Here is a 13,638-nt window from a genome sequence, read left to right as displayed (position 1 = left end):
GCAACGCCAAAGATACCCAAAACATGCCGTCAAGACTGCTACTCCCTCCCTCAACCTCATCTATTATGCCATGACTCTATCTCCGACATCGGCCATGTACAAACACCATGTTCCCCTTCTGCCTCACCAAACGGCTCGAGAGCTGACGACGGCTGCCGTTCTTTACCTTCTACTTCTGTCCAAGTGCTGATCGCTGCCTGGAGTGAATACAACAACAACCTGTGCCCATCACGTTCGTCCTGACTCGAAATCGATTTTGAACTTCTATAAAACCAGCTTGGCATCTGTCACTTTCTCTGATAGAAAATCCTCACAATCGAACATCACCCTCTCCAAACAATGGGATCCCCCGCCGGTACCGCGGCAAAAGTGCCAAAGACTCTTCCTCAACCCTCGAAAACTGCCAAAGTCGCCTTCAAGGTCCCGGGAACTGACATCGAGGCCGAGACGTGGTTTGCTTTGTACGGAGAGCTGTCCGAGAATGTGACTCCTTTGATCTGCTTGCATGGTGGACCTGGCATGGCTCACAACTACATCCTACCTTGTGCTCACTTATCATCGGCACCCTATTCTCGACCAGTCATCTTATACGACCAGATTGGTTGTGGAAACTCAACACATCTGCGTGATAGAAAAGGGGATACTGACTTCTGGACTTCCGACTTGTTCATTGAGGAGCTGGAAAATCTGCTGTCGTACCTCGGCATCAAGAAGTTTGATCTGTTCGGCCAGAGTTGGGGTGGCATGCTTGGAGCTCTGTATGCAACAAAACGGCCGACTGGCTTGTATCGTCTGATAATTGCCAACTCACCTGCGAGCTTGATCACTTGGGTCGAAGTAGCGGACCAACTACGAAAAGAACTTCCCAAGGACATTCAAGAAACTTTGACACGATGCGAGGAAGAGGGTACCACAGACTCGGAAGAGTACGAAACGGCCATGATGACATTTTACGAAAGACACGTCTGTCGTGTCGTACCCTTCCCCGATGAACTCATGCAGACCTTGAACCAAGTCAAGGAAGATGACACAGTCTATATGACAATGTGAGTGCAGGTGTTGAAGCACTCACGAGCTCAGCTAACATAAGCCCAGGAACGGACCTTCCGAGTTCAACGTCATAGGCTCTCTCAAAGGCTGGGACATCACGTCCGAACTTCACAAAATCAGTGTGCCTACGTTACTTATCAACGGCATAAACGATGAAGCTCAGGATATCACCATGGAGCCATTCTTCCGAGAAATTCCTGGCAAAGTGAAGTGGGTTCGTTTCCCCGAGAGCAGTCACTGTCCGCACTTGGAAGAGACAGACGCTTTTATCGAGGCTGTCGGCAATTTTCTGACCACAGAATCATGATCTGTGATTTTCTGCCTTTTCGTACTTTTCTTTCGGTCATCTTTTGGTTGATGCTCTGTTTGGTACATTTTGACACCAGCTTCCGTAATATACCCATCATTTCGCTTCCTCACAGCACTAGCAATCTTCCCTTCATTCTCCAGCTGCGCGAAGCACTCTCGAACACTGAGCTTGCCAGCAGTTCGGAACACAATTTGATGTGACTAGAACGCTTATGAACACTACTCGCCGCCTCTGGTCAGCGGGTCAAGAGTTTGGCCTCAGACTGCCGAATTGAGCTCGAGAACAAAAGAACATGTTCATGACAATGGTCTCATGCTAGGACGACTGCCAATATCAGGCGGCAAAATTTTGCAAGCAAAGTGACGGATCTCACCAGCTCTCTCTTTGTCAGATATCTTCAGACGCTCTTCTCATGCGGCGATGGTGCATACTCTGGACTCTTCGGCCTGATACTCTTCTACGCTTCCTCTAGGGTGGCACTGGCCAGTGCTGAAGCTCCGGTGAACCTCGCGCGGTCGTTGATTGACAGTGTTCGAGCTATTGTTGGTAAGTCGTCCAAGTGGGATTGGCGCAAATTCCATGTTTCGGCAAGATTCCGAATTCGCCCTCGGCTACCGCTGCAGGCTTGTGCTGGCAGTATCACCATCTTGTTTTGAATGCAAGCTATGTCTCGTTGACAAGCAGACACAATCTTGAGACCATCCTCGCCTGCGTGGCGGCTAGCGAAGAGTCAATGCTTGATACTGACACAAAAGTTGGAGTTCTAATAGCAAGAAATCAGCCGTACCTAAGTCAGTATAAATACACACTCTGCGGGTAGTGGAACTTCCCCAAGACTGCTGCAGAAGAAGATCGATCTCCAAAAGCTCTGAGTCTCCCTACTAGGGTGCTGCAGATGTTTCCATCAATCGACACTTTTTACACCCTCAGACACAGGCAACCAAGCAGGTCTGTGAAGCTGCAACCGTTTACCACAGCTGTCGCCTCAAAAATGCTTACTTGCTCTCGAAGATCCATGTGGTTGATCTGGCTTCATTGACCTGTGCTCGTACTTTCGGCGCCGTAGACTTCACCTTGCGGCCAGTCACATTGTGAAAGTGCGACCGAGAATGACCGCAGGTCGACGACGCAGACTATAGCAATCTCATTATTTCGCTCCATCACCCTCCAGTCTCGGGCTTGTGGAGGAGCACAGACACCAAACTTGGTTAACCGACCCGCCTCTTTGCTCCAGCGGTATGATGACGGCGAGATCAGATAAACTGATCGTTCTGCTCGCTTGTAGTTCATCTCGACAGGTCCGTCTTTTCCTGATGCGTAGGAGGTTTTGGATTGAGACTATTCCACTACCCCAACTATTACTTATATTGTTCTCGTAGCTTCTCCCAGGAAAGACTTTACGTGTCAAACAATATCTCATCCTGTGGGACGAGGTGACTACTTCTCCAGCTTCTACAAATTCGATCCCGGTCGCCGGTATATCTCACATGCCTTGTGTACGATATCAAATTGATGATTGGTTTAGTCAATCATGCTTACGAAGTATACTAAGATGCTCCGGAGACTAGTACGATATTTGTATACGAAGTGGGTCTTTCCAGCGCCTTCAAGGTGTTCTCGACAATCGTTATGTGGAGATCATTGGACCTACTCATCAAGCATAGCGGTCCCCACTCATGGCACACATACGAAGATTTGAAGTTTGAGGAGTCCCGAGTCCATACATATAGACGCACAACCCAAACCAGGACTGCTTCTACCGCAATGTCAAGCCAAGAATTGTTGTGCAAGATGCTACCCAGTGCAGACCTGCCATTAAGTGTCACAGATCTACCTCCGTAAACATGTGGAGAGAGCGAATTAAGGGGTCGGTAAACCACCATGCGTGTACCTTCTCCCGGCCAACGTACGTCTGAAGTTCACCCTTGACCTCACAGCGAAGTCCGTTCGGGAAGCCTACGAGTCATCGACCCGTTGCGTTCATCGATCGACCTCCTCCCACCGGCACATGCGATCGGTCAGCTATCAAACGTAATTAAAGAAGGCAGCCACAAGGTCCTACAACTTCTATCTTGGTAGTGTTAGAAGAGAGAAAGGTGTTGCATGCTACGAGCTTCCAATATATATACTCGATGGAGCTTACTTTGGTCTGGTGAGCAAGGATGGACGATTTCTGCTGGAGTACCGGTGGCGTTAGTCTAAGAAAAGAGATCCTGGCCCTGACAAGTCTCATACTCGGTGGGAGACACAATAGAGTCATAAGATTCTGCAGTGAGGAGAAAGATGAAACAAGAAGGAGGTCTTATGTTGACTGATATGTAATGTAAAGACTCTTGAACCTTCTGTGTCTCGGGCAGATGGTCAACGTTGTTGCTCACATAGTGATGACAGTCGATCTCAAGACTCACTTTTGTCTCAATCTTCTGTCTCTTTCCACCGGAGTCCATCTGGTCATATGCGGGTCTCTTGTTGGATTCGGGGGCTAGGATCATGTCAGATGAGTTCGGTCATGTGTGCGCGAATGGCCGCTCACCGGCAACGACCTCTTCCTTTTGCTCAACCTTCTCGTTGGTTTGCTCCGGCTTACTTGCGTTCTCCTGACGAGTCTTCCACCAAATCATCATCAGATCCATCCTAGTGGCGTTGCGAGGCATTGTGTAGTCGAGTGCTTGAAGTTGAGATATAAAGATGCTGTTTTGGATGGTCGAGATAGCGGAGTTTGTATCGAGATCGGTGTGAGAGAGTGTTCGTTTTGGGTGCTGTCGCGACGTCGCAGACGCAGTGATGAAGACTTCAGGCTCGAAGGTTGGGCTTGACTACGCGTAATGACCTTGGAATCGAAGGTCGACTTAGTTCTCTTGGATATAAGTGATGTAGCGAATACCTCGTGACGACCTTGTAGTGAGTGATGACAAGACTTTGCTTCTCTACAGCAGACCATGAGCGATGTGTGGCGGAGCTGAAAAAACGTGATAGAACTTACGCAAGAATAAGACGTGACGAATACCTAGACTGAACCAAGAAAAGAAGGTGAACGTCCTCAAGAAGTGCAAAAAGTGATTTTGGACAAGCCGAGACTTGAAGCAGGACCCAAGCCCAAATGTCGCATGTGTTTCAAGACAGCCCTCACAATCGAGAAGCTAGCCCTTACAACACACAAGACATTTGGTCTGCAACTCCGCTGGAATATGTGCTCTCACCCTCGATGCTCACAGTCGGCGTTTTGGGCCCGCCGTCGCTGAGTGAGCTTCTCGCATTGTTGTTCTGTTGTTTCGTTTCCCTCTCATGGATCTATCTACCTCTTCTCATTCATCTCACCACCACTTTGCTTTCGCTGTTCCTATACAAAAACAAGCCAACATACCGAGAGATTTCACACCCATCAGACTATACACTCCGAAATCTGACAATCGTCTGCATATCATGGCTCCATACAGATATCGTAAGGTGTACTCGCTCGACCAAGACTAAGATTCATGTTGTCAAAGCGGGAAAGGCTATGAAGCCCTCGTTTATTGTACTGTGCTGAAGTCATAGCCTCTATAATCTACCAAGCTCGACTTGCAATGATAGTTTGGTGGTATGAAGTGCAACCGCGTTGGCTGATCTTATCAATTCGTTCCACCCAAGTATAGTTGAGAGATATCGTCCAAGCTGACAACTGCACGAGAAGACTTTTCAGCTTAGTCGCACTACACGACAGCTTAAGTTCAGTAGAACAAACTCGAGCACAGGTCTGTGCCATACCGTACTGTCGACGTAGGATGACAGGTCACTGTATCTGAACATCATATTCACGTCCCATGATCAGCTTCTGAAGCTCGTTGGTCGAAGGACAATAATGATATATCGTACATGGCAACTACACAAGGAGCTTCTCGGACTTTGATTCGTGGACCTGACACCCTCCTCATCTGACATCAGTGCTGACTCTGAACTTGGCATACTCGAGTAAGTGTGCTTTGTGGTCGTGTGGCGGCCGGAGTGTTGTCTTTACGAGATGCTCGAATATGACCTCTGTATCACACTTATTAGTGGCCTGACACAACAAGATGGCAGATGTAAACTTTGCTCCTTCTGGCGTGTTGCATCTGCAAGAGGTTTGGGAGCATGCTGTAGTTCATGAGTGAGCCACTCCTGGTGCACAAGCGCTTTTAGATTCGGCGGCTCTGTACTGAATCTCCTTAATCCTGTCCCCATTCGCTTCTGACCTATCGTTTGGCGATTTTCTTGAACTAGAAGTGAATCTAGTATGACATATCGCACAAGCATTCACATATAAGTCATGATCAACGTGATGTTTTTCTTGGAGATAATTCAATCCAATGCTGTTTTCTTCGACCGTAGCAGGAAGGAAGAAGGAGACAGACGCGAGCTCGGCTGGAGGTCGGTAAGCTGGTCCTGTGACTTGTCCGAGGGATGGACAATTGGAAGCAGGGTGTTGCCCTTAGCGATGCGCATGGTTGATGTCAGTTCTAACGTATATTAACTGCACAGTAGACGAATACTGGACGGTTGCATCCAGCTCCATCAGTCGTGTAGTACTTCACGTTACGGCGAGCGATATAGATCGATATTGTCGATGCCGTCTTTTGTAATGCTGGCCGTAAGTGCAAGACGTCCCTGGTACGGCAAAACTGGCAACAACTGTACTGATCCTACCCGAAGTCAGCAAAGACATCTCAAGCGTTAGCTGCTGTGGATTTTGTTGCCTAGATATCGACTTGGTGAATTGCTGCTGCGAATAACATCGATATCGAAGGTATTGCGATCGTGAAAGTCCGCAGCTCCTTCGCATTGGCGAGGCGCTGACTGCCGAAATCCGACATGATCTCAAGTTTAGCCGTCCCAAGGCCGCCATACCCATGCGATATCAAGTCGCACCTGATCAAATCCTGTAACGCCTTGAGGTCAGCATCACAAGGTCACGCTCTCGAAATGACGATTCATGTCGTCGCAAGAATGCCGCCTGGACTTGGCTGTCGGTTAGTCTCGGCTCGAGTCGGCTTTGCGCGGCTGGAGTCGGTGGGTCGTCAAGAACCGAGACTGAGCGGATCTTTCGGCTTTGCGGTCGTTTGGCGCGGATGTGTTCATGCCGAACTGATTTTCGGTTGGAGAGATCTAATTGTCAGTGATCATGGAGAGATAGGAGCTTATAGGTAGTCTTGAGGACTAGGAAGGAGTCTTTATGTCTTGAATAGGGTTTGTATTGCATCTTCAATTCTGCTTGAAGTGGGTATTTGGTATCGCTAAAGGGGTTGCCCTGATGGTGTAAAAGCAGCATCTATGAGCACAAAGAACCGAAAAAGAAAAAGGGAATCATCCCATCCAGGGAGGTAACTCCAGTCCATCGCTGAAAACGCCTTTGTAATGCTTGTTGTAGGGTAAAGGAAAATCATCATCGCTATCCAGTTGCCATGTTTTTGCCAACGTCATTATCATCATCGCGAAAGTTGAAAAGTGTTCGGGTGTGAGCGTCCGAGAGAGGAACGCTTAAGCCTTACCGAAAGTGGCCTTCATGCGACGCCAGATCTCGCCGCGCATAGCATCTCTGCTCTCGACAGTGCGGGTGGCGGCATCCTTGTTCTCAGCAGCGCGACGAAGAAGGTAGTTGAGGCAGTCGGTCATCGAGCCCCAAGCAGTCAACTTGTAGGCGCGGGGAATGTCAACCATCTCCTCAGGCTTGGCTTGAGTGGCGCTGATAAGTTCGCAGCTGACCTCGTCGGCCATACCCTGGAGTTGAGCGTAGGCGCAGGGGACTCTCTCTTCGCCGGAGCGGAGCTGGTTGGTGCGGATTGCTTGGGCCTTGCGAACGGAGTCGGCGTTGTGAGTTGCGAGGACAAGACCGACGTTGCGGAGGAAGACACCATCATCGGAAGAGACGGGCTTGACGATGTTGTTGTAGCTGCGGGTAAGGACTGCCTCGGCCATGCCGTCGTAGGCGCGGTGTGTGTCCTGGATGGTGTCCCAGATCTTCTCGCGGGGTTCAGAGTGCAGGTAAGCGCCACGGACGAGCTTGACACCGAGAGTGAAACCTTCAGTCTTGGCCATGTGGAGGTGCTGGGAGAGAGAAGCAGGTGCGCCCTTGAGGTAGCATTGGTAGGTGTTGTAAAGAACGATGTTATCAGGCTTGTTGTAGATCTTCTGCAAGTTCAAGGTCCAGGCGTCAATCATGGGGTTAGTGGTAGTTTCTTCAGCAGAGGGCACGAGAGCGACGCGCTTTGCGGATGCAGCGTCGCAGATCTCCTTCATGGCCTTCTCCATAATATCAATGGGCTGCTTGCCCTGCTTGAGAAGCTGCATGGCGTAGCCGCCCATACCAGACCACTTGAGGCCGATGATGTCGCCGGGCTGAGCAGCCTCGACGGTGTCGAGAAGGCCCTGTCTCCACATCTCGACATCGCCAGCTGTGTCGCTCGAGGGAATGTCAGAGAGAACCTCACGGGCGTACTCGAAGATGACGCCGGAGTAACCAAGGCCCTGCAACTGAGCGCGAGTAGCGCGAACTTCGGCCTTTGTCTCACCGCCGCAGAACTGCTTGTAGAAAGTCTCTCTGAGCAGGAACTTCAGCAGAGGGTTGCGCTCGACATTAAAGATCGGACCCTTGGCGTGAAGCATGGCAGTAAGAGCCTTGAAACAGACGGAAAGAAGTGCAGGCTTGCATGAGATGGAGGTGATCATGTAAGTTCTCAACACCATGGAAAGGGGGAGAACGGAGAGAGCAGGAGTCTTATTGGCCTTGGTGGTTTTGGATCCAGGAATGCGGCTGGGGAGAGTAGCCACCTGAGGAGCGGTCATACTATGCTGTTCCGAAGGGGTGCTGTGAATGTGTCTGGCAGACATCAGGAAGGGAGTAGCGACGCGGCCATCCAGGCGGCGAGCCACGCTGGAGCGCAGCTTGAGAGAAGACATGTTGTTGTTGTGTGTAATGTCTCCTGAGGTGGATCGATATGGGTTGATAAGTTCACTTGGAAGGGTTTGATGACAGTCGAGGGCAATGTGCCTTTAATACCGATTGCCTCGAGTATTGAGCCGCTGTTGACCTTGTTCACTTACCAGCGGCTAGCTTCGGCTTTGAGCCTTGACGTTGATAAGAGAAAGTTGGAGTTGCTTTGTTCTCCAGACCACGCTATACCAAAAGTAGTATCGCGCGGATTCTGCTCGGTTAGAGTTTACTGTCGCACCATGAGCCCAGATCGTATGCAGAAACTCTCTCCACCAATTTTCGTCTCCATCTTATCGCTTTGGTCATCATCCACTTCGGCTTTCGACATGGTCATCTCGGTCTTGTCGAACGGCCTGTGTCGGTCTTGCGAGACCATGCTCCTTCTTTCCTTCATCTCCGCACGTCGCTCCTTCTTCATACCGTAGCTGCGAGTTCGGAGGGACCTAATCGAGAAGTGTCAAATCTGCTGAGTATCCACCTCTCATCAAATTCTCTACCGTCGGTATCCGAGTGTCAATCATGTTGCGGTTTGTCTTGATGGCAAACGCGAGCAGTGCGATGATGCGGAACGGCGCTTGCTCGTAGTCACACTCCAGCAACTATCCGCGTAATGGCTCTGCGCTTGAGCATACCCTTCGCGTCCGCTCCACGTCGCCAACGCTCTTTGCTTCTGCAAGCATGACAGGAAAGATCTTGCAGACTTGAGATCCACTCAGCCTTGAAAGCTATTCATCAAGTCTGGTGTGACAACTCGCTGTGCGCACCAGCTGTCTGTGCTGCCGCGCGCAAATCTTCTTGAAGCTGCTGCACCAGCAACTGACCATCAGATCCTTTGCCACCCCACCATTTCCATTGGAATGTTGCTCAACGGCAATCATCTCGAGGGCCCCACGACTCACTCAGCCTACGACGATGGCCAAAAAATGGCGTCCGCATCACGACCGGCTACTAATCTAGTCGTTTCCAGTCGGGTTTGCACCAAGATTTCGTCAGCGCGACCGCGCCTGGACGCCAACGACGAGAGATTCCAGTTGAATGATCCTGCAGTCTCCGATGAGTACCTGGAAGCCAAAAATCCCCCGCAACTCACCACGGTATCATTACCTACTGTTGGCCCCCTCCGGCCAAATATCGAGCGAACGTTCCGGTCGTCTGCCTCGATCTTGTAAAGCTCAGCCGACCTTCAAGGACTCCGTAGGAAGTCAATGCGCTGTTCGTCAATCTCTACCAGATCCCGCACGTTGACGATATAACATGTCGCGAAGCATTTGGTTATGGCATTCTGCTCACGCCCTCTTTGAGGAAGCTCTCGGCGCCCAGCTGGCTCGTCTGATCAACGACAAATCCGCATCTTCATTCTCGGCAGCGGAGTTGTACTCGACCTTACTTGTGACTTCTCTAGATTCAAGTTTCTTTGTGTATTCAATATCATCAGCCGCTGAGTTCACCGCATTTTGGTAGACGATGTTGATCATTGACCCAATCTGGGCAGAGGAAGTAGAGTTTCCGCACAATTCAGCCTCTCGAGTGATGGTAGACATTCGAAAACATCGTGTCACCTCCGCTCTTGTGTTTCCTGTTATCGACTTTGCTGCCGAATCGTTTTGCACCTCTTTGGACTTTGGCCGGATGTTTCTTCACGACCATGATGACGAGCCAGCTCCGGTACTCTTCGAATCTGCTGTCCGATCCCGTCAGCATGAAAAGTTCAAGTGAAAAAACTGTACGGCCCTAGCGCGCAACTGAGTACTACCGAGTGGCCGAGTTCTCTGTTGGAGGTGTGACCGCCCAACCATTTCGGTGGCCTAGCGGTTGCGCGCTCTGGCTCGGACACATGCCTACCTTCCTGCAGGTCAGAGACGTAGCAACGTCCAACTCTCTTTGCGCTTGTTGCTGCAAAGGAGGCACAGGATTGGCTGGTCGCCGATTCGAGCCTCTGCCCTTCCAAATCTGCTGTATACAGGTTCATGCGAGGTTTTGAGAGCAGCGCCTGGAGTAGTTGTCGGAGACATGTCATTCAGATTCAACGTCCTGGAAGGATTCTTGTGCACAGCCATCTACAATTGTCGAAGTGTTCCTTACACCTCGCAAGTTATCAAGTAACCTTGTGCTCGGCTCAACGCACGAAGGCTGTGAAACGCTGCTTCCATTCTTGGAGCAGGTGTGCTTGGGAGCTGTCACCACTGCCTAGCCATTTGGAAAGAGCTGGCAGGACAGTCTTATCGCGACACGGTACCGATCAACTCAGCGCCCACGTCTTCCTGCTCCTTCACAAACCACCTTCCGCGGCTTGTCAAGAGCATTGGCTCTGGCTAACCAGAAGAAAGACTATCGACGCCAGTCAGCCAGGATTCCATGTTGCGAACGCTTGCTCACGTCTCTCAGCTTCCAACTCACCTCATTGTTTTGTAAAGCTCAGATCGGGAGGGTCTCTCATGGGCATTCAGATCTAAGAACGAATCCTGCCGCCTGGACAATAGTATCTGCATAGATCATCATCGCTTTGCTCACCAAGTCCGACCGTCGCTTAGTACCGACCAAAGCTCTGCAAGACCCCTGTATCGATGGATTGTCAGCGCAGATCCAATACCGTCTGTCTGGAAGATTTAGAGTCGAGAGGAGCAAGATTTCAGACCCAGAACTGGTATCTGCCATGGAGCCAGACCTTTCGGTAACCAGCCGAAAGTCCTTGAGCCTGGGCAATGTTCGTTCTTTTCATCATACAATCTTTGGAACTAGGCCGAGGAAAAGGTTAGATTGCTTACCGGTGGTCCAATCTATCGCCTGCCGCCTCCTCCTTCGCTCATTCAATGCCGCATTCTCTGATACCCGAGCAGTCAGCAAAATGTCGACTCATGCTTTGGAGAAACTTGAAGGGTGATCACTGTCGATCAAAATGACTACAATTTTCGCTATGAAGCCAGACCTTTCGGGAAACTACCAGAGGTGCTCCAGGCTCGGCAGATTCTGGCTCTCATCACGTATGGTCGGAAGCAAACCAGGAGCAGATGAACTTACTCGATTGGTAAGCATCATTGATACTGACAATCCTGCGACGAGTCAGTGCAGACGGACAATCCTGCGACGAGTCAGTGCAGACGGACAATCATCCACTCAATCCTTGGCGGGACTGATTGACAACACAATCTGTATCGCAGGTGTCAGCACATGTTCTCCGGATCTGAATCAGAAGTTGTCGCCTCGCATGCGTTGCTCAGGCGTTTGCTTTTCTTTCTTGCCCATCACGATCCACTCAAGACCAGCTTCTTGCGCGGGGAGATGAGCCGACTCCCACTGATCTTGGTGACGAGTGATCTCGCTCACAACTGTCGAATTTCTCATCATCGCAACATACGGGCAGCAACTAAAACGTGTTACGCGACTGACCTCGGACTGTAAAGTACTGACACAACGGTGAATCGCGCTGTCAGCACTCGAGACAGCGAGTCCCAACCACTCTCCTACGACGTACAAGTCAGCATTCCATCTTGTTTCCAGCGATGTGCTACACTGCCTCCCAGCTCTGTATCGCTTCTCACCTGCTATGTTCCGTCCGAGGACTGGAAAGTCATGCTCGTATCCTATCTCGAAAATTCAATGTCAGCTTCCGTTTACTATCGAGATAGGCCAGTGTAAGAAGAAGGCGAGGCTGTTCAGAATTGTGTCTTTTTAGCCATCATGATTATCAGAAGATCATGTGTAGTTGTGTTTTGATATCATCACGACAGCCTCATCACTTGAGACATGAGGATGCTGAACTTACTGGTGACAAGTTTGCGCTCTTTGCTGAAAGAACGACTCCTTGTTTGCGAGGACTAGATGCGACCTTGAACTCGACCTTCGTACCAGAGACTTTCCAGGAGCCGTCGCGCTCCTTTCGACGAAGCTCTCTGCAAACTCTCCGTCAGAGATGGCCTTTTTATCTAGATGAACGTGTCTCTCGATTTCATCAATGACCCAAATCTCTGTTATGGAGGTATTGTTCTCATCCTTGCATCGGAGGATGAACTGTTCCTCTTTGTTCATCTTGCACACAAAGAGAGAAGAGATGCTCCTGCTTACTGTTCTGCTGAAATGTCAATATCGACCGCAATTCAGGCTGCGAGGAGCAAATCGTTTCCCGCCTCGAGTTGCCGACAGCGGTCGCCGCCCCACCTGCAGCATGCCAGAAGTTAGTGGAGCTCTTTATTCGATCAATCGTGCAACAGAATGAATGGCTTTGGCTCAGAAATGCCTTACGGCATTTTTGAATGTCATCCACGGAGTCAATCAAAGAACAAGAAACATTAAGTTCATCATTGCCATTCTCAAAGGTGTGTAGATTGGCATGGACCGACCTTGAGAGGCATTTTCCGTTTATCGAGTGCTTGCTACCTTGGAGAGTTTCAAGCAGTATAGCCGAGTGTACTGCGGGAACATATCAGTATGGATTCACCTGAATCTTTCGGCAGGGCGTATAGAAGGGAAGCCAGTCAGTGCTGCCGAGAGGCGCTTGTCGTTCTCATCCACAAAGTCAAACTGAGAAGATAGATGTGCGCATTCATCACGCTGGCTCCAGAAGTTGCGCAAGGAGAAAATCCGACTCACCACTGCCTATTGGCTTCTGTTCAAGATGTAAGACCCGCAGAGCATCATCAGCACGTCGTCCGCTCAGACTCGAGCACGTCGAACCGAATTGAGACCTGCATACGATGGATGGAGAATCATCGTTAGGTTCAAGTTGATGAGTTTTTTGCCTTGTCATGCAAGGAACGAAGATCGCTTCATGGACCTGTCAGGGGAATCGGTAGCCCTGGGAGCTCAGGGAGTCTTGGAGATATCTGTCAGCATATGTCTTTCTTCTCGAACCGGTATCGCACGGCTTTGATGCAAGGGCAAACAGACATTGGACGAAGAATCTCATCAACGATCAGACGACAAGTCGAGTTTTCTTGATTCATCATGCAGGCGAGGAGGTGGGCAGGGAGCAACGCTCGGCATACCTTTGAGCCCCGATTTCGATATCAGAGGTGCCGTTGCTTGCTGTCAAGCCCTCTCGAACTGCTCCAAACAAGTAGTCAAGAAGGCCTGGCTGAGACAACCAGCTGCGTATTTTGCCTTGCCTTGTTCTGTCTTTCATGCCGTTTCTTCAAATCATCCAGACGGCTCGATTCCAGTTGTGTTACTCCTCCTCTTTTGTTGAGCGTCAGCTCTCGGATGTCGGTAGCGCGGTCTTGACTCAACAGCTGTCAGCTGGAGCAGCGGCGGAGAAGGCATCTATTGCAGACTGGTCAGCGATTGCTTTTACGATACCAGTAGCGGTCAAGATCGTCCTGATTCTTTCGATCAGATT

At 50.2% G+C, this 13,638-nt stretch overlaps 2 protein-coding genes across 2 annotated transcripts; one reads left to right on the top strand and one right to left on the bottom strand.

The window, feature by feature from the left end:
• The first annotated feature begins 208 nt into the window (after nt 1-208).
• Nucleotides 209-1,427, top strand: AUEXF2481DRAFT_38779 (uncharacterized protein). Its single transcript, XM_013489513.1, has 2 exons — nt 209-1,046; nt 1,096-1,427. The coding sequence occupies exons 1-2, from the start codon at nt 340-342 to the stop codon at nt 1,355-1,357; spliced, it is 969 nt and encodes a 322-aa protein (XP_013344967.1). The 5' UTR covers nt 209-339; the 3' UTR covers nt 1,358-1,427.
• Nucleotides 1,428-6,546: 5,119 nt separating this feature from the next.
• Nucleotides 6,547-8,353, bottom strand: AUEXF2481DRAFT_38776 (uncharacterized protein). The gene has a single exon (XM_013489512.1). It carries the CDS (start codon nt 8,270-8,272, stop codon nt 6,854-6,856), a length of 1,419 nt encoding a protein of 472 aa, XP_013344966.1. The 5' UTR covers nt 8,273-8,353; the 3' UTR covers nt 6,547-6,853.
• Nucleotides 8,354-13,638: the final 5,285 nt, after the last annotated feature.

This window comes from Aureobasidium subglaciale (genome assembly GCF_000721755.1).
Source record: "Aureobasidium subglaciale EXF-2481 unplaced genomic scaffold scaffold_7, whole genome shotgun sequence".
NCBI classification, from domain to species: domain Eukaryota; kingdom Fungi; phylum Ascomycota; class Dothideomycetes; order Dothideales; family Saccotheciaceae; genus Aureobasidium; species Aureobasidium subglaciale.
This window is presented reverse-complemented; position numbering and strand designations above follow the sequence as displayed.

Excerpts from the sequence above, each read along its gene's own strand:
- AUEXF2481DRAFT_38779 (XM_013489513.1), top strand. The coding sequence starts at position 340 with ATGGGATCCCCCGCCGGTACCGCGGCAAAAGTGCCAAAGACTCTTCCT. Across the intron at positions 1,047-1,095 it reads GACACAGTCTATATGACAAT|GAACGGACCTTCCGAGTTCA; the intron begins GTGAGTGCAGGT and ends ACATAAGCCCAG.
- AUEXF2481DRAFT_38776 (XM_013489512.1), bottom strand. The coding sequence starts at position 8,272 with ATGTCTTCTCTCAAGCTGCGCTCCAGCGTGGCTCGCCGCCTGGATGGC.